General features: G+C 52.6%; 8 protein-coding genes and 1 non-coding gene across 9 annotated transcripts; 3 read left to right on the top strand and 6 right to left on the bottom strand.

Moving 5' to 3' along the window:
* Positions 1-2,793: 2,793 nt before the first annotated feature.
* BDZ83DRAFT_589819 (uncharacterized protein) lies at positions 2,794-3,903 on the top strand (the record flags this gene model as incomplete). Its single annotated transcript, XM_060506271.1, has 1 exon — positions 2,794-3,903. One exon carries the CDS (start codon positions 2,794-2,796, stop codon positions 3,901-3,903), a length of 1,110 nt encoding a protein of 369 aa, XP_060359496.1.
* Positions 3,904-4,545: 642 nt separating this feature from the next.
* Positions 4,546-5,507, bottom strand: BDZ83DRAFT_723561 (Caleosin related protein-domain-containing protein; the record flags this gene model as incomplete). The annotated part of the gene is made up of 4 exons (XM_060512573.1): positions 4,546-4,664; positions 4,730-5,093; positions 5,148-5,269; positions 5,324-5,507. 4 exons carry the CDS (start codon positions 5,505-5,507, stop codon positions 4,546-4,548), a joined length of 789 nt encoding a protein of 262 aa, XP_060359497.1.
* Positions 5,508-8,252: 2,745 nt separating this feature from the next.
* Positions 8,253-8,347, bottom strand: BDZ83DRAFT_t283. The gene has a single exon. It is a non-coding gene; the product is annotated as a tRNA-Ile (tRNA).
* A 1,269-nt stretch (positions 8,348-9,616) lies between these two features.
* On the top strand, positions 9,617-12,242 carry BDZ83DRAFT_589869 (glycosyl hydrolase family 3 N terminal domain-containing protein; the record flags this gene model as incomplete). Its single annotated transcript, XM_060506278.1, has 2 exons — positions 9,617-10,239; positions 10,295-12,242. The coding sequence occupies 2 exons, from the start codon at positions 9,617-9,619 to the stop codon at positions 12,240-12,242; spliced, it is 2,571 nt and encodes an 856-aa protein (XP_060359498.1).
* A 117-nt stretch (positions 12,243-12,359) lies between these two features.
* On the bottom strand, positions 12,360-14,622 carry BDZ83DRAFT_756948 (heterokaryon incompatibility protein-domain-containing protein; the record flags this gene model as incomplete). Its single annotated transcript, XM_060514825.1, has 2 exons — positions 12,360-13,820; positions 13,876-14,622. The coding sequence occupies 2 exons, from the start codon at positions 14,620-14,622 to the stop codon at positions 12,360-12,362; spliced, it is 2,208 nt and encodes a 735-aa protein (XP_060359499.1).
* A 947-nt stretch (positions 14,623-15,569) lies between these two features.
* Positions 15,570-17,311, top strand: BDZ83DRAFT_93749 (putative serine dehydratase domain-containing protein). The gene is made up of 2 exons (XM_060516017.1): positions 15,570-16,011; positions 16,123-17,311. The coding sequence occupies exons 1-2, from the start codon at positions 15,820-15,822 to the stop codon at positions 17,275-17,277; spliced, it is 1,347 nt and encodes a 448-aa protein (XP_060359500.1). The 5' UTR covers positions 15,570-15,819; the 3' UTR covers positions 17,278-17,311.
* Positions 17,312-17,344: 33 nt separating this feature from the next.
* Positions 17,345-18,802, bottom strand: BDZ83DRAFT_589853 (threonyl and alanyl tRNA synthetase second additional domain-containing protein; the record flags this gene model as incomplete). Its single annotated transcript, XM_060506277.1, has 3 exons — positions 17,345-17,969; positions 18,039-18,516; positions 18,577-18,802. The coding sequence occupies 3 exons, from the start codon at positions 18,800-18,802 to the stop codon at positions 17,345-17,347; spliced, it is 1,329 nt and encodes a 442-aa protein (XP_060359501.1).
* Positions 18,803-19,083: 281 nt separating this feature from the next.
* On the bottom strand, positions 19,084-20,989 carry BDZ83DRAFT_93781 (transmembrane amino acid transporter). The gene is made up of 4 exons (XM_060516018.1): positions 20,687-20,989; positions 20,191-20,624; positions 19,259-20,125; positions 19,084-19,196 (listed from the first exon to the last, which is right to left on the bottom strand). Exons 1-3 carry the CDS (start codon positions 20,869-20,871, stop codon positions 19,329-19,331), a joined length of 1,416 nt encoding a protein of 471 aa, XP_060359502.1. The 5' UTR covers positions 20,872-20,989; the 3' UTR covers positions 19,084-19,196; positions 19,259-19,328.
* A 3,092-nt stretch (positions 20,990-24,081) lies between these two features.
* BDZ83DRAFT_555214 (uncharacterized protein) lies at positions 24,082-25,629 on the bottom strand (the record flags this gene model as incomplete). The annotated part of the gene is made up of 1 exon (XM_060503513.1): positions 24,082-25,629. A coding segment is annotated over one exon (1,548 nt), but the record flags the coding sequence as incomplete, so codon positions are not given.

A 25,629-nucleotide genomic window follows, 5' to 3' on the forward strand; every position in this document is an offset into this window, starting at 1 on the left:
AAGCGGATGTCTGCTCATGCACAGACAAACTTGACTTTGCCAGCAAAAGCTTACCAGACCAACAGTCAATGCCGTTGAAATCTCTCCACTTTCCGATTCATCAGAAGCTCGAACTCTCGAGAAGCCTAACTTGGGACCTGATTGGAGCTCTGGAATACTGGCTGGCCAGCTTATTTTTCGGGAGGCCACCGCCGAGAATCTAAATCGCGATAGCCTTAATGAATAATCTTAAAATTCAAAAGATTTAGTTGAATCTTCTTTTGAGCTTGATTCTGATCTTTAGACTGCGACCCTGAAAGAAAATTATTTGTTCTTCTTTCGAAGACCCTAAGCCAGGGGCTTAATGTTACATTCCGTTTATCCGCTTGCGTGGCGTACTCATCGCAAAATGACTGGGACATCGCCATCCCATAAACTTCCGCATGCCCCACGATGTTCCCTGCGAAGATAAATCAGTTTGTGAGCACTATCAGTAGGGCTGCCGGGGCAGGAGCCGGAGAGGTGGATACGACACCCTTCTTGAAGTGCCTTTGGTCTCAACAAATGCATGTTCGACTTGGTCTATGAGGACCACCAGTCCACCGCCCACACCATCTATTGACCTGCTGTGGCTTTTCATCGCCGCCAAGGCTGTCTACCCGCCTTGGCTATGCTCTTGGCGCGTGCTATCAGCTGCAGATATCTCACGAACACTACCGCAGATGAGCCTCACCACACCAAGCATTGCGAATGGGGGCTTGTCGCTACTTGGCAGCGCTTGGCGCTTGGTTCTTGGCTTTCCATAAATAATCCTCCAAGCGCAAGTTCGCAGCAGATTTGCAATCGCCTGCACACAGCCACTCTACGTTGTTCGTGCGACTTTGCACCACGACTAATCTGTCTTGTCTAACTTGTCTCTTGGTCTCCAAACATCTCGCTACCCTCTGGGTACGACTTCATGGTCTCTGGTATCATTTTGCCTTTGTTGATCACCCGGAGCCGAGATGACAGAGTTGCCCCTGTGTTTAGACTGGCTTAGTCTTTCGGCACCGGCTAGCCATTTCTCTGACCTTGGAATGGGCTGCCAGCCTTCCACCTTTGAGGCTCGCGGATCCAGCCGACAGCGATTGCGAAGGCATGAAGGGAAAAGATCAGACACACCTGCTGCTCCCTCCCTCACTCCCAGCCTGAAAGTTGGCCCAACGCCCGTTTATTGCCTTGAATCGGGGAGGGAAAGTGTGGTTCAAAGCACAAACCCGAGTTCGTGCCGTGCGTAGCCCGCGCGCGCGCGCTGGTTGGTGTTGGCCGACCTGGACTAGGCGCAGCAGGGATCCGTGTGGAGGGGAAGCTAGTAAAAAATGTCCGAACACCAAAACGAAATCCCATTTGTAGCCGCAAAGCTTTGACTTGCCGGAGAGTGACATGTTCACAGCTGGAAACAAACTAGGTTGCCCTTGGTTAGGGCGGCGCGGCCTTCTCAGGTGGGAATGGTGGTGAGTTTGCTGATATGGCAGAGAGGGACTTATTTTCTGCTCTACACTACAAGAGCGAGGAAGGCATCGCAGTAAAGCCAAAGTTGCGGTATCTTGGGATAAGGAGGGTGGGAATCTGAGATGACGCGCAGCTTTAGGACCGCCTAGTGTTTGGCTCTCGCCCATTACTTGTCTCGGCGATGAGAGTCAAAATTGTGCCAGTTTGTAACTCCCATGAAGCTCCCATGATGGAGATCAATCAGTGATCAAAGTGAGTTCAAGTCTAGTGGATCCGATAATATAGGAAAACACCGTCGTATTACATGCATCTTAATGACTCTCCATGAGAAGGTCTCGGGAGCGAGGCGACAGCCGAAATGTTAAACGGCGTAGTGCCGGTAACGGGTCCGCGGGTGTACGCCAGCGGCCAGCTGTGCAATGGTCAGTAAACAGCTAAAATGCAACCAGATGGGGGTGATATTACCGCTCAAGCACGAAGTCGGAAGCTGTAACCTGGGCCAGAGTGGTCGTAGTCCTCGGGGACCTCCTTGCGGGTGCCCTTTGGCCCTGCTGCGTCTAACCTGGCGTGACTCCACGGACCAGGTCCAGAGAAAAGCAGTGAAAGTTGGAATAGAGAGTGTTTGTGTTTTCCAAGGCAAGTTGAGAAAGGGAAGGGAGGGGGGGGGGGGGGGTTCAAGGTTTGTTTCACCCCCGGACAGAGTTCGCCGCTCGCGGCCAATCCCCGCCGACGGCCATCCCCCATCAACGACTGTCCTAAACTTCTGGACGACAGCTAATCAACCGGACTCAAGGCAATGCGTGTCTCAGGAAGGCCGCTTCAAATTCGGCCTACTCGATGGTGAAAGGCAAGTACAGCCCGTCTTGAATGTACGCGGGGACGTACGTCGTCTGAATTGTTGTGCCCCGTGCATGCCGAGAGCGACATCGAGATCAGTGTCTTGAAGCCTTCCAGCTCAGCACTCGCCAGCAACTCGCAGCTTGGCACCCCCTTGTATTCGAGGCGTACGAAGGACAGAAGCTTTGGATGTCTCCCCATATGTCGTCTCTCCCCCCCAATACGCACGCACTGAAACGATGTGGGCTAACCATCAATGCTCAGACCGCCAGAGGGGTTGGGCTCTGCAAGGCACGGTCGAAGCTAGAAAATGGTGAGGGATCATGACGTTCCGGGAGAAGGAAAACGAGGCGTAAATAAGAGTCGTCGTGCTCCCGTACTTCTGCTCTGTTGTTCGTCCCGAGCGTGACTCTCTACTTCAAGGGCGTGCCAAGCAACCATGGGATAAGGGACCCTGATCACGATCATTACACTCCATAACTCAACATGAACACCTTCAACCCTCGTCGGGTCTCGTACCTTAGGCCGCCTACCACGGTCATTGAGGTGCGCGAGTCTTGGGCGTCGCCATACCCTTCGCTCAGCTCCATCGGATATCCCCCTTCAGAAAGATCAGCCGATGAGAGGTTCGCATCTGCTGTTTGGAAACGCACATTCAACCATGTCGACTACGCAGCGTACAAGGCAGCCTGTGACGCTGAGAGAGAGGCGAAGCCAGAACGGGATCCCGATGTCTTCTCAACGACATCGAGTGGAACGAGGAAAGGTTTCTCAAGACTGGGTGCAATGCTCACCATCTACCCCTATCGCGATATGGGATGGCTTGTTACCATGGTCTTCATCGGAGCCGGGATCTGCCTCTCCCTGAACGGCATCTTCAGCCTCATTCATCTTCTCGACCCAAAGCTTGACTTTCTTGGACGCGACACAGGAGTACAGGTCACTGTTACCCTGGGCAGCGCTCTGCTCGCTCTCAGTGCTTTCATGGGTCTGCTTGCTGCGTTCAACGTCGATCGAGGCACTCTGGACCCGAAGAAAGATGCCCCCGATGCTTACAAGCCAGCGCTTCTGGGCAGCGAAGAATGGGTCTGGTGGCCCAGCTGGTACGAATTCCGCAAAATCTTCTGGCCAAGCTCAGCTTTCCGCGCCGGTATTCTTCAACTATTCGCCGGCTCCTTCTTCACCATCGCGGCGATCGCCATTTTACCCGGCGTCCTCGATCTCACACACCCCGACGCCTCCATCATCTTCGTATCTGCACCTCAACTTATTGGCGGCAGCCTTTTCGTGCTTGCTGGTCTACTCATGATCTTCTTGTCCCAGGACAAGTGGTACGTCCCGAAGCTGCTTGACGCCAGTTGGCAAAACGGATTCTGGAATTTGGTTGGCGCAAGTGGATTTTTGGCTATTGGCGTTGTGACTTTGCTCGCAAAGACTGCGACTGTGGCAATTGCGTCACTGTTTCTTATGAGCGGACTCGGGTTCTTGATTGCCAGTCTGATCCAGTGGTACATCATTATGGAATTTTACCCGGTCGATCCTTACGTGAAGGACCCGACACAGGTGGCAGAGATTCCTTCGCAATCAATCTATTAACGACACTTTTATGAATCGGGAACAGGGGTTAACGGGGTTCAAGGTTGGGTTCTATACCAGACGTAAAGAAGATATTAGATACCGACTCAGATTATAATTGATGATTTAATGACTTACCAGAAAGGGTTTCCTCTTAGGCGGCGTGACACGGACGAGAGACATGAAGTTGTACAACTCGCGGTCAGGGTCCGAGGACGCGGCGGATTCCCGAAACTTGGCCATCATTTTTGAATCCAGATGTCCATCGTCTTGGATTTGGCGTCGAGTCTAGAGAAAATGTCCCTCAATAGCCATCATCTCTTCAAATCACACCCAAATCCTCATGTGTACCGGCTTGCCATAGAATACACGTAGTGAGAGTAACGGACGATCAGTTGATAGTATCGCATAATGGATCTCCTGGTTGTCCCCCACAAGTCATGAGACGGTCATTGAAAGTCTGATCTTATGATCGGCTTACGGCTAATCCTTCTGCCTAAAACCCAGTCTTCGCCCCGTCCGACCTTCTCGTCAGGCCTTTACCAAATCGTACCACGACCATTTTCCGTCCTTCACTATGCATGTCCTCTAGCCAAATTGTCATGGGCTGTGAACAATGCTTTCACTCGCTGCGTGATCATTATAACACCTACATAAGTCTCTTTACTTCTGAGCTCTGCGAGCAGCAATGGTGTAGAAAAGGCTGCCATCATAGATTCCTCGGATGTCTTCCTTAGTCATCCTACCGTCTGCCGGCCAAAGCATAAGATATGTAGCAAACCCTGTCCGTTGGTCAGTATCGGGTAAGCGTCCATGACTCCATGTAAAGTGCCAGAAGCGGACTCACACTCAAAAAATGCACCGCCCCAACCAATTGGATCAGCAACGAGCCTTTGACCCTTCAGCATCGCGAAAACGTCCCAGATTGTCATGTAATCTCTTCCCTCGGCGTACTTGGAAAAGATATCCTCAAACTTCTGCGGGTTGAATCGACCCTCGGTATCGTACGTATTAGTGTCACTACCGTGCTTGTCCTTGTGGACTCTGTCGAGGAAAATGCGGAAGAAAGGGTCCGGCAGATACCCGCTCACTGTCGGGTAAGAGAAGTTGCCGTGGATGATGAAGACCGAAAGAACTGAGAGGATGACTCCGAACCCCAATGCGTAGAATCCCCAGAACGTATCATGGGGGTAGATTACTCCATCTTTGTCCTAGTATTCCCAGTCAGCTCTTTCTGTTCAACCGCGAGGGAGTGGAATCATTACACTATCGAAGAACTCGCAATGTTGTTGCAGCACTGTCTGATGACGATGCCTTTGCGCCCAGCCATGTTCCGTCGTGCCGTTCGGCTTCTCGTAGGTCGCAGCAATATTAACCCTGGGAGTACCTGCCAGTCATTAGTGCACTGCCCTCACGAGATGTTGTGATGTCCCAATCATACCCGTATGCGCCAGCTTCTGGTCCTGATTCGGCTGGAAGAAGGGTTTACGCTGCTGCGTTACCGGGACCTCCGGAATGGACCAAATCACCGGTTCACTGAGCTTGTCAGCCGGCTTTTTAGCCGGCTTTTGCGGCCTTTGCGGCTTCTCCATCTTCGTGTAGTTGTGATCTTCGAGAGTGGCCATGGTCACAATGCTTTTGGGTCAAGTTTGGAAGAGTAGCATGAGCCAGTCAGAACAATCAGATTAGAAAATCCCCGGTCCGCGGCGGCATATATCGTGCTATCTTGAGTTACGCGGGCTAAGACAATTCCGAACATGCGCTGTTCATCGTGACGTCACTAAGCCCGTTCAAATACCTCAGACCATTGCGGTGTTCAGGCCATAATCCGTCTTGACTTTCATGTGCCACTTCTGCATGTGATAATTGGTATCGTTGCATTCCACTTCATGCTGCTTGCTGCTAACAGATGTGGTTGATAGTAGCTCTAAGGAGCTATGCTGCAGCTTCTGATAGGTCGTTTCGAGCCGCATTCTTGCATGGGCGAACCATCTCAGGCCGATCGCGACCATGACGGATTAGGTAGAACAATGAGACAGCATACTCACACTTAAGTACCTTAATATTGCCACGGCAACAGGATGTCACATCCCGGTGACAAAACAAAACATCGTGCCTCTTTCAAGCGGTACGCAGATGATTCACTCAACCCTCGATTTACCGCGGACGGAACATTCACCCATGCTGTGTTTGCGACTTCATACACGACATGTACTGAGTCGTCACTGAATTCATTAGAGGGGACACTCCCAAGGCCTTGGCAGCCTGGAGAATCAAAAAGTCCCAAATCACTCGAAGTAAGAAGTGACATGTAAATAGTAGCGGTAAGGGCGATGATGGCAAATTGAGCCCCGAGATTAAACAAGCCGACATCTTGCCAAAGTAGAAATCCAATCAGCCCCCCTATTCCGTATTGTGTTTCTCTGGCATTTTTGGTGGAAGTGAGACAAGTCAGCCTCAAATTGCCTATCATTCACCCACGATTGTTATGTTTCCGGGCTCCGTATCATTTCAATTCTCATAACCGCTGTGCGATCCTTCCAAAGCCACTCCGTGAGATCTAACGCAAGATCATGGTTGTATTTCAGCCGCAAACCAGCAAGGAACATACGTACGGGATCGCAGTGCCATGATATGATTCTTCGGTTTGCAGAGAGCGCTATGAGAATCTGCTAAGTTTCGTGACATAATTGATAACATGGCAGAAGGGAAATTATTCCACATACAACTTGAGCATTAAGGAACAGTCAATAGGGAAATGGGAACATGACTAATAAATGACCAACAAGGGAGTTCCCATAGAGGTTGGCTGCGTATAATCTTCATCATTTCACAAACAATCCAGCTTCCATCATCATAATAGTCATATGGCGATAGGTGAACAATAATCCAATGACTGAGCGGCCTTACCGACATCCGCATTCAGTTACGATGCGACCACGAACCAGCATAATAGTAGGTTTAGTCAGTTCTTCGGCGACCGAAATTTCGCACGCGGGCAAACAGACTTGTGCGACTGAATGTCATAATCCAAGATATATGGCCTCCTTTCTCTAAGCAAAGGCCGTCGTGCTGTTCGTGCAAGTTTGTGCAACAACTAGAGCAGACCTCATGATGATCTTTGCGAGACGAACGGGTCGCGAGGAGGGTTGCCGGCCTTTATTTACGAAACCCGTCAGCATAAATAGACATGCTCAGGCGTAGTGGTAAGATTTCAGGCCAAGGCCGTGATCATGGGATGATCAGATCATCGCCACATCAGCTTTTTCCACAATTGCCGCCCGTGTGGTCCCCGAAGACACCAACAATCTGCCATACCTCGTTTGGGGTCCTGATCGTTGGCTTTCCGAGGCAGGTCGTGAACGCTTGGACAGTGCTCGGGCTCGAACCACTTGGCGGCAATGGCTTGCCCGTCATGAACGAAAGACGTTGGTTTGTCAGTGAAATGAAACAAGACTCGCGCAGACGTGCGTCCCCGAGCTGAAGAGAAACAGACGGCGTCCTGCCGACTACCATTCTGTCTTGTCTGCCTTCGCCGACCAACTGAAGAAACACGTTCGTCTCTTGGCGGCATAGCACAAACGTCACAGCTGCATCGATCAAGTGACCGCGAGGAGCTCGTCCGCCTACCATCAGTGCGGTCCAATGACACTGGGCGTTCGGCATGCACGACCGTTGGGCCTTGGTCTCATACTGATTCAACCTGTTTTTCCGGGGCGCAATTTCTGGTCCTGAGCGCAAGGCTACCTACGTGTTGAGGTTTCGCTGGTTGTCAAGTTCATCTGAACTCATTACTTCCGAGCTTGCGAGGGTGTTTGGAACTGTCTATCCCGTAGATGCTATCTCTAGAAGACTGCGAAACGAAAAAGCCATTAATTTCATAACAAGAATACGGCAATGGCTCAGGGCACGTCTGATAGACTCCCTTAGGCGGTTGAAATTGAAGGGGCACACTGTGGAAATGGCTTTGATTAGACCTCTTCTGTGTTCGCAGCTTACTTGATGTAGATTCACATTGTTCCTTCGTGATCTAGAAGATCCAACGGCTTTCGACTCGCAACGTGGAAACAGATCTGCAAATGGTCACTAGCCATCAGATGACGAGCTGCATCTCGCATGGACTGAGTCCATTTTACCCAAGATTGAAATACTTTGAATGCGTTTGACTGTGCTTTCTGCTTAGATCAGATCGCCCGATGAAGTCGTGAGCAACTCACTTATCAAAGAGGTCTTTCGACCTCGTGTGGCAATTCGTAGCTATTGAGAGCATAGCAGTGACAACCTAATTTATCCACCGGACCATTTTGATGCCTTGAAATAAAAACAAGAAAGCCTGCGTGGGTGTCATTACTTGAAGGAGCAAAACGATATGATCAGTGGGAGGCTTGAACTCCCGGCCTTGGCATTACTCAACATTTCTGGTGAAATATTAGTACCACGCTCTAACCAACTGAGCTAACCGACCATTTGGTTCTTGATGGTGAGCCTGCTGAGTTCTCATCTTATGGAGCTTGATGGTGGAGTCTTGGGTGAGTCATTTCCAAGAGTTCTCTTATCAACGGGGGGCTCGGTGTTTTGCGCAAATTGCAATGACAGTGCGGGGACATCTTGGGTCAAATAACATATGCAGTCGAATTGCGACCTGCAGATAGAGTAAGTAGTCGACAACAGAAGCAACTCGCTGGGCTCAAGAGACGAGTCGGTCGTCTCTTTTGATATCCATCAAGAATGGTTCGCTGTGAGTGCTGAGGGTTGGTTGATTGACCACTCATCATCGGGCGAATAGCATCCGAGAAGGCGACCGTCGCAATCCTTGGCCCGCTGTTTTTCTTCTCTGGCCTGCGCCAGCAAAAGCCTCCGTCAAGCAGGGCAGAGAGAGACAAGTCAGGAATCATTGTAGTCTGGACTCTGCAGAATCTAGTGTTAACAATGGAACCAAAGAGTATGGGAACGCATACACACATACGCGTAAAGCCAGACCGCCAGACCATCATGACGTCGCAAGAGCCCCATGGTGCCAGGCTCTCCCTTCGGATCCGGACCCGAAACTCCGCGATGGTTCCCAGCTCCGGAGGGCGCGCCATGTGGCCCTCCCCCAGACCTTGCAGGGCTAGAGTCGCACCAGGAACCAGGCACAAGTCCCCCGCGCCTATCAAGGGGGAAAGCTTCTCACTCGTGTCACCCAACGGCAGCCCGAAAGAGGCAAAGCTGAGTGTCACGCAATGACCCTGACCGCCGGCCGAGGGAGAGGCGTCTGTCTCTGCTTTACTTCTCCCAGCGGGAACCCTTTTCTACTCTCCATTTCCTAAAACATTCATTCCATCCGGAAACCTTCCATCACGACCATCACTCTCGAACACGCCTTGTTCAATACATGCCCCCAACCCTTACCAGCGGCCTCGGAGAACTGAGCTCAAAGGCATAGAACGTTTGTGCCAGCCCTCTCAGCTTCTACCCCGGATTCTTGAAACCTGAACCCGGTCACATCAACCAACCCACGCCCGGATGTGCTCTCGCCCTGCCATGTGTTAAAGCATCGCTCGACATCGACAAGGCTGTGCACTTTTCCTCGCTAAAGTGACGAACGACAATGGAAAAAACCGATCCCGCCATCATGGACTCGGGGGCCCGGGAGCCAACGTGCATCAATGCTTCGCATCCCCGAGCTGCAGAAGATGAGAAGATCTCTCTCCATTTGAATGGCCAGCCCTGCAGCTTCTTGACCGACGAAATCATGCCCGATGAGACCCAATTTCTTCACGCTACCAAAGAATCCAAGGAAGCAGACTACGCTAGCCAACAGCACCCTACTACCAAACGACCAACCAGACTTGCCGCCCTCTTTCCCCCGCTACAAAGATGTACGAAACCATGGACTACAGGCGCGTTCGCGTTGTACCTCACGGGCCTCATCCTAATCTCGGCCTACTCTGCCAGCAAGCTATTCGACGCCGGCAGCTGGCTAGCCCGTCGACCAGCACAGCCAGCGGCGCCAGCAGCTGCTTCTCCGGCCTCTCGGATCTCACCAGCCTCCCCAGTCCGGAACTGGGATGCGGCCGCCTCCAAGGCGACGGTCTTTGTGGCCCAGCTCAACCTCACCGAAAAGACGCTGATGGTCACTGGCCAGCTCGGGCTTGAGGCCGGCGGTTGCATTGGCAACATTGTGCCGATCGAGCGCGTGGGGTTCCCCGGACTCTGCTTGCTCGACGGCCCCACGGCGCTGGACCGCGCCGATCTTATCAGCGTCTTCCCCGCCGGTCTCACCACGGCCGCGAGCTGGGATAAAGAGCTCATTTACCAGCGCGGCAAGGCACTTGGCGAGGAGTTCCACGATAAAGGCGTCCATGTTGGACTTGGGTGAGTTTTGAATTCCCTATACGTTAGGTCAACAGCATGCTAATAAGCCATGCAGCCCGGTCGCTGGCCCACTCGGACGCCAACCCCTTGGAGGCCGCAATTGGGAAGGATTCTCAGTTGATCCCTACCTCACGGGAATCGCGATGCAACTCACTATTCAAGGAATGCAATCAGCAGGCGTGCAAGCTTGCGCAAAGCACTTCATTGGAAATGAACAGGAAACCCAGCGAACCAACTCGTGGCTTGCAAACGGCACAGAAATCGCAGCGATTTCGTCCAACATCGACGATCGCACCCTGCATGAGTTGTACTTGTGGCCTTTTGCAGACTCCGTCCGTGCTGGGGTTGCCAGCGTGATGTGTAGCTACAACAGACTCAACCAAACTTATGCGTGCGAAAATTCGGGCTTACTGAATGACATCCTCAAGACGGAGCTGGCCTTCAAGGGATATGTCATGTCCGACTGGTTCGCGACGCATTCTGGAGCCGAGTCCATCAACAACGGGCTGGATATGAACATGCCTGGGCCCATTGGCCATGCCCAGATCGTCTCTGGTGAGACATACTGGGGTCCCAACATCACTGATATGATCAAGAATGGTTCAGTCACAGAGGACCGTCTTGATGAGATGATCCGGCTGATCATGACACAATACTATCTGTTCGATCAGGATAGCTCCGATTATCCCACCGTCGACCCATCCATCGTCTTCACGATTGCAGCTCAGTCAAACCTTCTAGACTTACTCCCCTTCCAGCCACCGCCAAGCCGCGATGTCCAGCGAGACCACGGCAAGCTGATCCGGAAACTCGGTGCCGAAGCAACAGTCCTCCTCAAAAACCTCAACGGGACCCTTCCCCTCAAAAAGCCCACCAACATTGGCGTTTTTGGCAATGACGCCGCCGACCCGGCTGATGGTCTTGTCTTCGGTGCCGGATTTGAAATCGGCACGCTCTCCGTGGGAGGCGGCTCAGGAACAGGGAGACACACCTACCTCATCTCTCCGCTTGAGGCAATCAAGGCCAAGGCGCGCACGACAGGCGCTCGCGTGCAGTATATCCTAGACAACAAGGTCCTGGCTGCCGGCGACTTCAGTAGCTTGTACCCTATTCCTGAAGTCTGTCTCGTTTTCCTGAACACCTTCGCGTCAGAGGCTTATGATAGGACGAGTCACGAAGCCGACTGGAACTCGACGCTGGCTGTCGAGAACGTCGCTCGGAGGTGTCCTAACACTATTGTCGTGACGCATTCGGCTGGTATCAATACCTTGCCATGGGCGGACAACCCAAACGTGACAGCTATCTTGGCTGCGCACTTGCCAGGGCAGGAGTCGGGGAACTCAATTGTTGATGTGCTCTGGGGAGACGTCAATCCCTCTGGAAAGCTGCCTTACTCTATTGTGTTCGATGCGAAAGACACCGATATCCCCATCGTCAATCTTACCGAATCAGACATTACGTCCCCCACAGCATGGCAAGCTGATTTCACAGAGGGCCTTCTCATCGACTATCGTCAGCTCGACGCCGAGAATGTCAAACCTCGTTATGAGTTCGGCTATGGCCTCAGCTACACAACATTCGACTTGGATGCATCTCTGAAGGTCAAGCAGCTCGCAAAAAACGTCGCCGCCATCCCGAATCCCTCAGCACCCAACGCACCTGGGGGTAATCCAGAACTCTGGGAGACTATCCTTCATGTCACTGCTCGCGTCAAAAACATCGGCGACATCGCCGGGGCCACGGTCCCCCAGTTATACGTTGCCCTGCCACAGGACTCAGTTCCCGAGGGCACCCCCACTCAAGTTTTGCGTGGTTTCGGGAAAGTCTTTGTGGAGTCAAAGGAGTCTAGCACTGTCGAATTCGAATTGCTGCGCCGTGATTTGAGCTATTGGGATGTAGCGTCGCAAACTTGGGTTATCCCTGAGGGACCGATTGAGTTACGCGTTGGCTTTAGTTCTCGCGACATCAAGGCTACGGCGAAACAGGTTGTCTTATCCTCCTAGGGCATGGTCTTGGAGTTGAAAAGAAAGTTGTTGGCTTTTGAGCATAAGGTAGTCTAGATGGCCGAACTATATGTTTAAATAGACGTAGCATCAACTCGCTCTTCGTGCTTTCCAACTCTACATAATCTCAAACTCGGTTTCCGCAATTGCAAGATTCTCCTCCATCGCCTCACCATCCATCAGCCCGTGGATATAACAATCGCCAATAATTCGCGATTTCTTGTGCTCGTCTTCACGGATGATGATGGGATAGTCACACCCATACAGCACAACAACCAAGTCGCCCTCCCTTACCCCATCAACAGCCCAACCGAACCTGCCCTCCTCCGAGCGAAAGAACCTTCGATTGTAAGTCCACTTTGTATGTGCGCCGATGAACTTCTCTGCAGCCTCCTTCTCCTTCGTGTAATGCGCCACCCCATCCTGTGGCGCCAACCCGTGAGACTCAATCTCGTGGTCCGCCCGCTCCTGCAGAACCCGAGCGAGTCCCTTACCCGGTTCCAAGGCGGTCTTGTAGTGTACCTCGAAACCAATCGCGCAATCCTCGCCAGGTCTCTCGTTATTGTCCCGCGTGCGGTTGCACATGAAGGTCCGCCAGAGGTTCTCCCACGTTTTCGGGGTGGCTGTCTTGTCTGGGAAGGCGACGTCGACTACGCTACGATACCATATCTCTGAATGTTTGACCATCTTTTCCATTGTCTCATTGAGTCTGTATTCGGCGTCATTGATTGGACTCCCGGACCTCTCGGCATCGTTCCCAACTATGCTACCTCCCACGTCCTCCCCCTCGTCTTCTCTCTCGTGTTTGAGAATGGCGCCGCCATACTTTGCCATCTTGATCGCATTTGAGTTGCTGATTTCGGCTTCGTGTTCGATGTTGCCCTTTTCAACTTCATTTTTTTCGCCGATGCCTCCCAACGAGCCCTGCTGGTTCGGCACAGGTATTTGCCGCTTGCATTCAATCTGGGCCACCACATCGACGACCCTGCCCTTGATATGCAAAATGCTAGCGTCCTCGTCGATACGTAGGCTTGGCTTGCTATCACCAGCAGCGGAGACCTCGAGCCCACGAATGCGAAGCGGCTCAGTCCAGCCGGGACGAGTCCAGTCAGGCACCCAAGACGGAAGCTTCAAAGTCGTCGGCTTTGAGGAGTCAACGCAGTGTGTGAGGATATCCAGCGACCCACTCCTGATGTTCTTGATCGCGAAGTCAGTGAACACCCTTTCGGGAGTTTGAGCGTAGTCGACAACATGGGTCCCTTTCTCATCGATGAGGCCAAGTACACCGTAAATCTTATCACAAGGGATTGTGGCTTGGAAGTCTCTCAACTCCTCCAGCAAAGTAAGAAGCGGGATGCTAGTGCATATCGCCGCTTCGTCGACTCGTTCCTTTCGGAGCTGTTCCATGAAGCCAATGGCTTTGAAACCTTTGCATTCGCTAATCATGGTTTGCAGTTTGAATTCTGACAAAGTGAGGATGACAATTGCCATGAAGTGCCAGGGGACCTGGATAGCTCCCAGATGGACTATAACCTCGCGAGAGTTGACAACTTCCTGGATGATCCAGGTACGTTTGAACTAGATACGTATCAGCAAGAATAGGACATAGCCATGATGGGACGTGAACACTCACCCATGAGCGGTTGAGCAAATCAGCTAAGAGCCCCCATTCAAGCCGATTTGTATCCGCATTGTTGTGAAAGTGCCATTGAATCTCATGCATCGTCGCGCTCGCCAAGTCGACAACCTTGCGATGAACAAAAATATCGTCAAATATTTCCGAGATCGCGTAAAGCGTACGGACTGCGTGAAAATCCATCTCCGTCGACTCACCCAACCACACTCGCGTTCTCAAGGCGCCAGCATACACCCGTCCCATGATTTTGACATGCTCGTTCCGTTCCTTGAGATCTTGCTGATTGATGCACAGCGCATCAACCCAAATTCGAAGCGGCTCCCCGCCCTCTTTGCTTCGCATTGTACGCAGGGCGCGGAAGAGTTCCCCTCCGACGACAATTTCTACGCCGTCGCACTCGATGGTGGCGTCAGGCATGCGACCGCCCAGGCGTATGTACTGCTCTCCGTAATAGGGGTGGTCGCAGAGATCCTTCCATTTGGACGTGCCAGACTCGGAAATCGTGTTGCCGTCGTCATCCTGGCCGTGAATGGCCCAAGGAATTTCAGTGTCCGGGTCGATTTCTTCAACGGGGTCGAGGCTCTTGCTCCAACAGTAGCTTAGAGCCTCGTAGGGCGCGTCTGGTGAGTTGAGGTTAAGATTTGCGATGTTACATAGTAGTTTGTCGTCGAAGTTGCCGGGTTGAACGGTGAGGATGCGGGTTTCATTGGGGAGATTTAGGGGGCGGTAGGGGTAGGGTGCCATTTTTTGTGCAATTGTTATCAAAGATAGACAGTAACCGAGACGGTTGAACCTGCACGTGAGAAGGGTCTCGCTGGAGGAACAGAAACGTACTTATAAGTTTCAGATTCCAAGTATCTCGGATTGAGGTGAGCTATGTTGCTTTTCGCAAGCTTTCTCTCATTCAAGCCTGGTAGGGCTGTGCTAGGCACCAGCTTAGTAGCAACACCTCTAAGCGTCATCTTACACGTTCAGGATTGGCTAAGATGATAAACCCTAGCTCATATTGGCTGGCTAGACACTTTTTCCACTTGGACCCTAGATTTACGGAAGTCCCAATGAAGTTTAAGGTGTCATCAGCCTGCACCGGTGGGAGGATCCTGGAACAGATCCTCCTGCAGCTATTTGTAGTCATCGACACTAAGAGACTGGATGTCCTCCAATACATCAGCCCTTTGACGCATAGCCGCCTTGCAGATAGTGGTCAATTACACTATTCTTCAATACCTCTCTAGACAAACGTAGTCTCGATAAGATGTATATGTATTGCTGACCATCTACTTCTCGCCCTTTCGCCCGCCGACCTCAAACCTGAACGCGTCACCACTATACACAGGGCAAGTACAGTTTCAACACAAGAGTTCGCTGCAATGTTGTAGGCCTCTATCTAGGGGAAGACATTTGTGGTGCTTTACAGAACTTAAATTGAAGAGACCTTTTCCTATCGCCGCAAGCTTGTCTGACAACCTCTAGTCAGACAGTGTAGGCAAAGCCCATTGGCAAATCATGTAGCGACAGGTGAGTTTGTGAGGTAGCGATGGGCTTATAAATGAACGTCAATAGTTGAATCCTGAACCAATGTCCATAGGTACTCAAAAATAGATACTAAGGGAAGACAAACAGCCTCCAAGGTCAGCTGTAGCCATGACATACAGAAATTCGACTAGAATTGCGCCGCATGAACATGCTTGGGAAAATGTGACTTGGGCAGTGAGTCATTTAATCTAAGAACCAATTATGACAGCGAGAATTGACCTCCGTACACAGATTGTGTGGCGTGTCCTCCGTCGCTTGATCTTTTAAGCGCGGCCCGAATCTGACCTAATAATCTTATTTAAACATCAGCGGCAACCACTAGACCGGACATGCGCATGTCCACAACTCAACACCACTCCTTCATACTCTGCCGCCACAGGATTTCTAGTATACACTATCTCCCAGATGGCTCTCCCGCAGCGAATTGCTCCCTCCACCGAGGCTCTAAGGAAGTTCTATGTCGGCAAGGATGTGAATGATGTTCCGAAGCCGGCAGTAGTTTTGGATGCGGCCAAGGTCAGAACGCACTGCCGGTCCATGTTAGAAGCCGTCGATGATTTGGGAGTCGGATTCCGATTCCATGTTAAGACTCACAAGGTAAGTGGTCCAACAATGTGGTCACATCAATGCTTTCGATGACTTATGGGAACGTAATATTGACCATCGCCGCAGACCAAGGAAGTCACAAAGCTCCAGGCAGGCGAGAAGGCAACAAAGATCAATTGCATCGTGTCAACTGTAGCAGAGATTGAGCACCTCCTTCCAACCTTCAAAGAGTACAAACACGCCAGTCGCCACGTCAACGTCCTCTACGGCGTTCCCCTTCTCGGTTCCCAGATCGAGCGTCTCGCCTTCTTAAGCGAAGAACTTGGCAAGGACGGACTTACAGTCCTTGTCGATCACCCTTCCCAGCTAGGCTCAATTCGTCGGCTCCATGATTTAAGCGGTCTCCCGGTGGGCGTCTATCTCAAAGTAGACACGGGATATCACAGGGCAGGACTCCCCGCCACGGCGCTCAACAAGGGCGGCCTGCTAGAGCAGCTTACGCAGCTCGAAGCGGAAGGCAAAGCAACCTTGGTGGGACTGTACTCACACAGCAGTCTCAGCTATAAGGATGACACCGCTAACCAGGCCATGCACAATCTCGCTGGAGAGATCGAGGGCTGTTTGGAAGCCCTCCACGCCAACGAAAGTCTCCTCGCGGCTAACACCTCGAGAGAAATCACCATTAGCGTCGGGGCGTCTCCCCAGGTCACAGCCATTGAGAACCTGACGGGTGCTGCGGCGGTCAGCGGATCCGGCGAAGCGCGTCTTCGGACGGCTATCAGCAAAGTTCAAGATGGGTCGCCGACGGTGAAGTCGACGCTCGAACTCCACGCCGGGGTATATGCTCTCCTCGATATGCAGCAAATGTCTACCCGTTCGCGGACCGCACTAGGAAGCCACGAGGATGAGGTCGCCATCTCCGTTGTAGCGGAAGTTTGTAGTGTCTACAATGACGGCGAGCGGGAGAAACCAGAGGCGCTCGTCGCTGTTGGTGTGCTGGGTCTCGGGAGGGAGCCCTGCCCTTCTTATCCAGGTTGGGGCGTCGTCGGGCGCCAGCCGGGGTTTGAGGCTGCGGGAGGACGGAGGCTGATTGTGGATAGGATCAGTCAGGAACACGCTATTCTCTCGTGGGAGGCTGATGCTGGAGCGAAGTCTGATCTGCCTCAGATCCCGCTCGAGGTTGGTCAGTCTGTCAGTATTTACCCGAACCATGCGTGTGTAACCGGTGCTCTGTATGGTTGGTACCTTGTAGTCGACTCGAGCAAGTCTAACAAGACCAAGATCGTGGATGTTTGGGTTCGGGGGTCGGGGTGGTGAGTGAAACCATGTGGAACTGATCAAAGGAGAAAGACCGAATGTCTTGTGAGTCAATTCGATAATAGAATCATATTCCAAAACCCTCTACCAAGTTCTTCAGAACTTTCAGGTTGCCCTTTTCCCATGCCGTGACCTTCCCCTGCCACTTCTCCCCACCACCGCCGCCCTTCACTCCCGGTACAACGTCCTTGATCTTTGGAACCAACGCCTCAACAGCAGCCTTCTCGCCGAGAACAGAAATTTGTCCGCTGCTCCCGTCATCTCCAGTAGCCAAGACAACGACTCCACCACAACCCATCACAGCATCTTTGACGTTGACGCTAACCCACTTTACAAAGTCCGCGTTTCCATCTGCACGATGAACCCAGACGCTCTTCGTAGATTGTAATTTGACCTTCGCAGCATCTGCTTCAAACTCGGCAATATCCGCGAGCAGCTTCTTTTCCCTCTTCTTCAGATCCGCCGCGGAGCTCTGTACAGTCTTCACGGTCTGGACTATTTCGTCTGACGTATTTTTGCACGACAGCAGCTTTGAGAGAGAGCTCATTGCACCAAGGGAGGTTGTCGCGAGGTTGATGGCTCGATCGCCGACGGAGAAGTAGAGGCGATAGTTCTTTCCATGGACTGGCTCGCCGTGATGGACGAGGATGAGTGAGATGTGGGATGTTTGGGAGAGGTGAGTGCCGCAGCATCTGTAGCTTAGGTGTCAGCATCAAGATACTACCAAGAACGATCCAACAGAGCGGGTGGGGTTTGCATACGTATTGCGATCAATGTCGCCGATCCGGATGACACGAACAACTCCTTTACTCTGGTCATAATCCTCGGGCATCTTGTGGACCTTGGCATCCTCCGGGGTCTCGACTGTAATTGGGAAGCTGGCGCGGATGATTTCGTTACACCTGGCCTGAATGGCTTGCAGTTCCGCATCGGAAGGTTTCCGCGGGATATCGACGTAATTCATCGCCCCAGTCTTTCCCATGCCCCAGCCGAGAGTATTGAGGTTGTCATGGGTGTTCATGACGGCGGATAAGAGATGTTGGCCCGTATGCTGCTGCATGTGGTCCCATCGGCGCTCGAAATCGACTTCTTGTCGTACCTTCTCGCCGGGATCCAAAGGTTTGGGAGAGTGATAAACGCATCGTAGCCCAACGCGTTCGACAAACTGTATCGGGATGGCGATTGCATCCGTGCTTGAGAGGGGGGTGATGGATCCATGATCAGAGGGTTGTCCGCCGCCTGGAGAGCGCAATTGTGTAAGCCTAAAGTACCAAAAAATTCATTGAAGTCGTGCGGTACCTTCAGGGAAGAGGACGGAGTCGGCGAATTCGATCAACCACACGTCGGCGGTGCTGCTGTTGGCGACTGGTTCCGCAGATTTGTCCTTGCCAGTCTTCTTTGTTAGTGGTGGTGGGAGTCTCTTTTCACATGAGGTGACCTCTGCCTCTAGAGTGCGAAGATATGAGTTCTTTTGACAAGCTAATGCCCCGACTACTTGGGGTCGAGTTGGTTCTGTCACTGCCATTTTTGAATGAGTCTTGCAACGTCTGGATAAGAATTGGTTTAATTGAAACGTAGTTTCATGGTGAGCGGGTGAGTCAATTGAGATAGTGGCCAACATCATCAATGAGATGAGGTAAGCAGATAAGAAAGGTGGATACGAAGGTCGGCGGTCGGGCTTATTGAGCGCCGGGTGAGAACTCTCCTCACGTGATATATTCTCTCCACGAATCCCGTTTCGGCCATTTGGTCAGGTTGTTGACGACGATGGGAACATCATTTCATTCCGGCAATAATGCGAGTCAGGTCGTCTGGAACCGTGACGACAAGTGGCGTTGATCACTACTGGGATTGACCCCACACCCGCCTGCGATGGGTCAACGCTTCGTTGGCACTTTCAGCCTTGACCGTTGTCCTCCGTGTGTGCATCCTGCTGGCTTTGTCACGATGGTATTCTCGCGGTGAAGCGCTAACGGTTCATGGGTTGCACGTCCATATTTAACATATTATATTCATTAGATGTTGCGAGAACTAGTGACGAGGCCTACTCCTCATCGCGCGGCGTTGGAAGCACACGTCCAAGGCTTGGTGCCCTTCTCATTCGCAATCGACTCGATAGACGCCCACAGACCAAGCACGCAGATGAGGAAGCCCGTGAGGAACAGGATAACATTGGCCACGAACTTGCAAGTCTGCTTTCCGTCCTTGAACCAGTTGCCGTAGTGCATCCACAGCCAAAAGATGCCGGGAAGGCCGTACGAGAACCACGAGGCGAACAGTGCGCAGATGAGGCCGAGCAGCGAGTTGAACACGGGGATGGACTCGGCAATGACCATGGATAGGGCCCAGATGCCGACCACGATGCCGATCCACGCGATTCCAGAAAGCTTCGTGCGGCGGATCATGTGCTTCGTGTTGCGGAACAGGCGCGAGAAGATGTACTTTGCGGCAACGTGGCCGTAGATGACACCGGCGATGACAATGGTCGGAATGGCGATGCCCCAGATGGCCTTGCGCATCGTCTTGGAGCCGGCGGCGGAGAGGGCGGGGGATGGGACGTCCGGGCCGACAAAGACGTAGATAACGATGGCGGCGAGCAGGTAGAGCGTCGTGTCGGCGATCTGGAGGAGGGCCAGGGCCTTGGGCCAGTCCTCGGGCTTCTTGAACTCGCCGATGACGCTGAAGAAGCAGGAGTGACTCGAGAAAGCGATGGCGATGTTGGTCACGGCAAGGAAGGCGCCGGTGAAGCCGAGCTGGCGGGCAACTTCGATGCTGCCGGAGCCGATGGGGCGGGAGACAGCAACGTCACCGAGGGTCATGAGGACGGCCAGGGTGATGGACAAGCATGCTGTGTTATTTGGTAAGTCAAACTTCATCATAGCGAATTCGCGATCGAACGGCGGTTGAACTCACAAGCCATGGACATGTAACTCGTGTACTTGAGCGTTCTCGGGAAGTTGAGCACAGCGAAAACAGCCAAACCGACGACGGCCCACACAATAGTGCAGGTAGATGAGTTGGTCAGGGTGTTGAGGCAGATGGTCCAGGTCAACAAGTGGCTGCCCATGACAAAGACCTGGAAGATAACCTGCGCCCAGCCAAAGACCTCCTGGAAGACGGCGCCCATGCCAATGGACTTGCCGATGACCTCAACAGCGTCGCCAAAGTTTTGCACAAAGGGGTACTCGTTGCGGAACTCAGCGAGGACGAGGCCTGAGTACGTCGACAGGAAGCTCATGATGAGGATGAGGACGATGCCGGGGACAAGACCGACAGTCGCCAGAACGGAGGGCAGCGAGAGGATGCCCAGGGACACGGTCTCAGCGATGAGGACGATGCCGCCTTGCCTAAAAGTGGGTGGGTTAGCAAGCGAACAGCCGTGGCGTCGTTGAAGGATAGCGAGACGTACCACCAGGTGAGAGTCTTGTAGTCGATTAATTCACCATCCTCTCCCGTCAGGACACTGTTATGCTCCTCTGCCGTCGCGGGCACGTAGGCTGGCGCGGCTTCCTCACGATCGCCAACATCCTTCTTGGCCTGGTTCTGAGCCTCCGTCATCTCGGGGCTGTTGGTAACGTCTACGGCGTTGCCCATCTTGTCTCTAGTTACACACGCAGGTGTGTAATGCTGGTCACTGCCTGCTGTATCTGACGCGTTGAAGCTGTCAGTAAGTCCGTCCGTCGTCCTGCGTGATCTGGCCGCAGATCTTGAAGAAGAAGCAGGATGAAGTTGAGAAGTGGCTCAAAGACGGAGAAAGAACCACGACGGACGTTCAGGTGAGAGTGGAAGAGAGGGAAACGGTAGAAGATCTCTCTCATTCCAGACTCAGAGTCATTCTATCCTTTGGGGGGGACCAGATTTCTTGATATAATCCACCCAGACCACGCCGCGATCGGCCTCGTCAACCTCACTGGAACCCGCGTAGGGCGAATTGGTCATACGAGACATCTGCCGAGGCGATCTCGGCGCGTCCGCAATGGCGAACCGCGCAGGGTCAGAGGCCGTCAGACGGCCCACGGGGGTGTGAGAAGTTGTGAACTCTCGCAGCGGCACCTTTCCCAGCAGAATGACTCGGGCCCGCACCTCCGGCCCACTCGGGATTGTGGCGATTTGGGGGACTTGTGCCTGGACGTTGGAAGTTTGGAACACCACACCCCTGCCCGGCTCTGGAGCCTCATCCACCACAACCATAACCATCTACGGAAACCCTTCCGCCGTTGACTCTTCGCCGGTGATGCCCGTCTCTTTGGTGTGTTCAAGCTGATGTCTCATCCGTATACTGAATGTTCGCATCTCATTCTAGACTCGAAGTCATGAGGGGAACCCGAGTCCCGCTACGGCAGCTAAAAATTCATCATTCGATACCAAGCTTTCTCTCACCCCCAACTCCCTAAGCTCAAGAAGAAGAAGAAAAAAAGTCAATGGGCTGATCGGCCACCCCCAAAAACCCAAAAGACGCAGAGTCACAGTCCAAAAAAGACCACAAAGAACAGGAAAATCTGCCCGGAACGCGCCTCGTGCAAAAAAATCTTCAAGCGCGCATTACCCATCCGTACCATCTCAACCCATCAAAAAAGTTCCACACGTTGGCTAATATTTACGTGATTATATCCACTTGGCACGGATTTTACTAATGTTGACGTCCCAGTTGGTTTGTGGAGTGGTCAATTCATGTTACTCCCAAGTTTCCAAACTCCACGAGCGCAAGTCCCCCAATCTGCCCATTGCCCATCCTCTTTTGCACCCTTTCTCGCAGGCTCCCTATCAAACTACAAAAAAAGTCTGGAAAGATTTTCGGCCCTATTTCCCCGCGTGGTTCCTCACGATCCACGCAACGCAAGCCGATGCCGCAGCCCGCATGCCCGGGGCCGGCGCATGCAGTCAATCTTTTACGCAAATTTGTTCGCCAACGGGGTTTCCTGGTGTCTTGCTTTTTGACTCTTTGCGTCCACGGATATCGAATGCTTCCCCCTTTTTTTTCTACTCCGCTCTGGTCTGCATGGTCTGCATACTGCATAGAACGGCTCATTTCGCCGTAATCCGCTTCATTCTAGAAGCCCGCAACCGGCCGGTCTCCATTCCTCGTGTCTTCTTCCTGTAACCGGAGACCCTGGAGACGTAACCATGGTTGCCTGTTCGTAGCCTCTCGAGTCTCAAGTAGGGTTACTGTTCATCTGGGTGAGCAATTGTACTCCTGTGCATAAACTGCATTAGATCGATAGAAACACGTGAGAGGGACTTTTGAAGGCACCAGATTGTAGTTAGGTTATTGAAAGCCTGTTCTGTCCCTGTGGTTCTTCGTAGCTACATAACAAACAACATGAGATCCTTCGGAAACAAGGTACTCGGAAGCAACTAAACAAGACACAACGTTCCATTTCCCCGTATAACGCACATGTAGTCATATACTAGTCCATACACGTGGATCTGGAGAAACGCGGGAGTCCGTTCCTCGTAGATCCCGTCTTGCCCGCCAAAGGTTCATGACGGCTCACGACGGCTCTCCCGAGTGGCCCCCCCTCCCTCTTCCCTCCTCTTGTTCCCCTTTTTTTTACCTTTTTGGGACGACAGACTGCCTCTCCACGACCTCTATCTACTAATCGTTCTCTTACTCACCCGCAGGTAACCGAGATCTGAGATCTCCTACCCGTTTGCCTACCCCTTCTTCCCCGGATCTTTTCACTTTCCCCTCCAAGCCATGTGCTAAATAGATCTTGGTTTTTCCCCTTCCCGTCCCCCGCAATCTGCAGCGTTGATGAAGGGTTCGTGTCACTTTAAGAGGGGGCGGGGGGAGGGGGTTGCCCTATGATCGAGATGGCGTGCTGGTTGTTTGTGAGAAAAACTGGACCCATCTTCTGGAGAGACACGATGGGTGAGTGAGTATATGTAGTGTGTGACTGCCCAAAGATGAGGTGCTTGTGTCAGATACGTCGAACATTGGCTATGAATGGCATCTTATTCCCACAGGAAGATCATTCGTTCCAGTTTCATATCAAGATTGGATTGTTGACTGGATCGCTGAAAGCCCAACTAGTCAATGATGCTCGTATCCGTCCTCTTGAGAGTCCTTCCTCGTAGTTTCGCGCATCAAACTGATACCAACAGATTATTAGAGTCACTCCCCATGGCAGCTTCGCTTTCAGGGAAAGACATCGGACAGCAAATATTGATGAAGGTTGATGTCTCATTCATTCGGGAATCATACATCCCAGGTATCTGTCTAGTCACCTCTCCCCGTTCCACCCAAACTCCCTCTTTTTTTTCTTCATCATCTCATACACATTATAATTACAGTGTTAAGTCGTATGTAATAGGTAACGGAACACCCCATCAGCGAGCGTCGCGTTATTTCACCGGTGTGATGATGACAACTATCCACTCAACCTTCTCTTCCGCATTCTTCAACGGTGTCCATTGGCTGGTGAGCTTCTCCATTTTACCTGCCTCACTCACAAGACTGGCGAAACCCGACCTACTGACGGGTCGTCCATGTTTCTTCGTGCTGCCGTCTGACTCGTCTTTGGATGAACGCCCGCCGAGGCCAATGAGACTGCCCTTCCGTGCGAGGTAGCCACCGCCGAGCATGATATCTAGCGTAGCCGTCTTTCCGTTTTGAATAACCCGTTCGCGCACCGTGTTCTTGAAGCCCTTCGTAATCGATGGCGAGTCCGCGAGGTCGGAAAGGACGGTAAAGACGTCTCGGTGCGCGATGCTATCGGCGAAAAGGCCGAGGCCGAGCGCCTCCAGCGCGGCGGCTGAACAAAAAGCAACACTCAGCCGAGCGGCCTTTCTCTTGTTAGGGTCAGCGGGCAGAGACGATGACCTTGGCGGGAAGGCGGAAGGTCCGTCTGTGTTTTGCAAAACAATGAATCGGCTGTAGCCAGAGTAAACAGAGTCCAGCGGAGCGGGTGTCGAAAGCTGCTCTTCTGAGCTTGAGACCGTTAGCAACTGCTCCAAGCCAAGGCCGACGCCCCGCGACGGTGACGTGTTTTCTTGATTGTTGCTGTTGTGCGTCGTATGCTTTCGGAATGGTTGAAAGAGGCTTTTCTTGGGCCCTTTGTTGTGAAGACTATCCCTATTGCGGAGACTTGTCCGCCGTTCCTGTTTTCTGTCTCGGCTGCTCGTACGGCTCATGCGGCGACTGACTCGGGACTCCCGACCCGAGGTCTCTTCCTTGACCTCATCTAGGGCCGGCCCAAAGTTGAGAATCCGGAGAAGGTCTTTGTAGTCACAAACGTTCTCCGAAACATTGATCTGCCCCCCGAGGTAGTATCGTAGCTTGCCGGAAGAGTCCGTGAGCGGACAGGTGAGTAGAAGGTTCCAATACGGGGTGCCGTCTCTCCGGTAGTTGAGGACGAGCTCCAACGACTCCTCCTCCCGCGCGATAGTATCCCGGAGGCGTTTGACGGTGTCCTGGTCCGTGAGGGATCCTTGTAAGAGCCGGCAGTTGCTTGACAGAGCCTCGACTTTTGGATACCCAGTAACAGAAACAAAGGCATCTGATGCGGCGATGATGGGGTAGTCTGGGCTCAATGCGTCCGTCAAGCAGAACGACTCGGCAAGGCCAGGATATCTGAAGACGCGAGTGCCGGATAGAGCTGCCGAGGTGGAGATGGCAAGCTGATGCTTCACGAATGCTGGATAGATGGACCGGGCAACTCGCTGCTCGACGCATCGTGTAGATTCTGCAAACATCGATTCGAGACCTGGGAGAACAGAATTTGTCAACTGCTTCATGTCGGCATTCAGTGACTTGGAGACAGTTGAAGGTAGGTTTGCTGGTGTCGGCATTGATGAGGCTTGTTTCCCAAACAGTGCTAATGATTTCGCGTATTCCTGGGTCCTCAGAAGGAATTCGATGTCCGAACCGCAGCCATGATTTTGGGCGAAATGGAAGAAACGTTGAGAGACGGAGGCATTGGCGAGAACCATCTGAAACACCTCTCGGCCGAGGAAGTCTGGTATAGACAAAGTCTCTGGTTCGATCTCCATGACTGGTGGCCCGAAGCTTCGGCGCAGACTTGTTGAGACGCTGTCGAGACTGGGCCATATACCGGGCCCAAAAGTCGGGGATCTCGGGGACCCATCGGGATTGTAGTCGGTGTATCGACGGAAGGCGTCTTCGTTTGTGTGTAATGACAGGCCAGAATTGCTCCTCAGGCGCAAGGACATCTTATTCGGTCGTGAGCTTCGGGGCGTCGCGGGCGGAGAGAACCTCATGGTGGGAACGGGCAGGCAGGCCGACGTTGGACTGTTTCTCAATCCCGGCCCCCGCAGACCCTTTGGGCTTTGGCTGTAGTCATCGTCGTATGGCGGTGTCACGGGTGACCTTCGAGACATGGAAGAGGCCAT

The sequence above is a fragment of the Colletotrichum acutatum genome, assembly GCF_030867785.1.
Source record: "Colletotrichum acutatum strain CBS 112980 chromosome Unknown BDZ83scaffold_144, whole genome shotgun sequence".
In the NCBI taxonomy this organism is placed as follows: domain Eukaryota; kingdom Fungi; phylum Ascomycota; class Sordariomycetes; order Glomerellales; family Glomerellaceae; genus Colletotrichum; species Colletotrichum acutatum.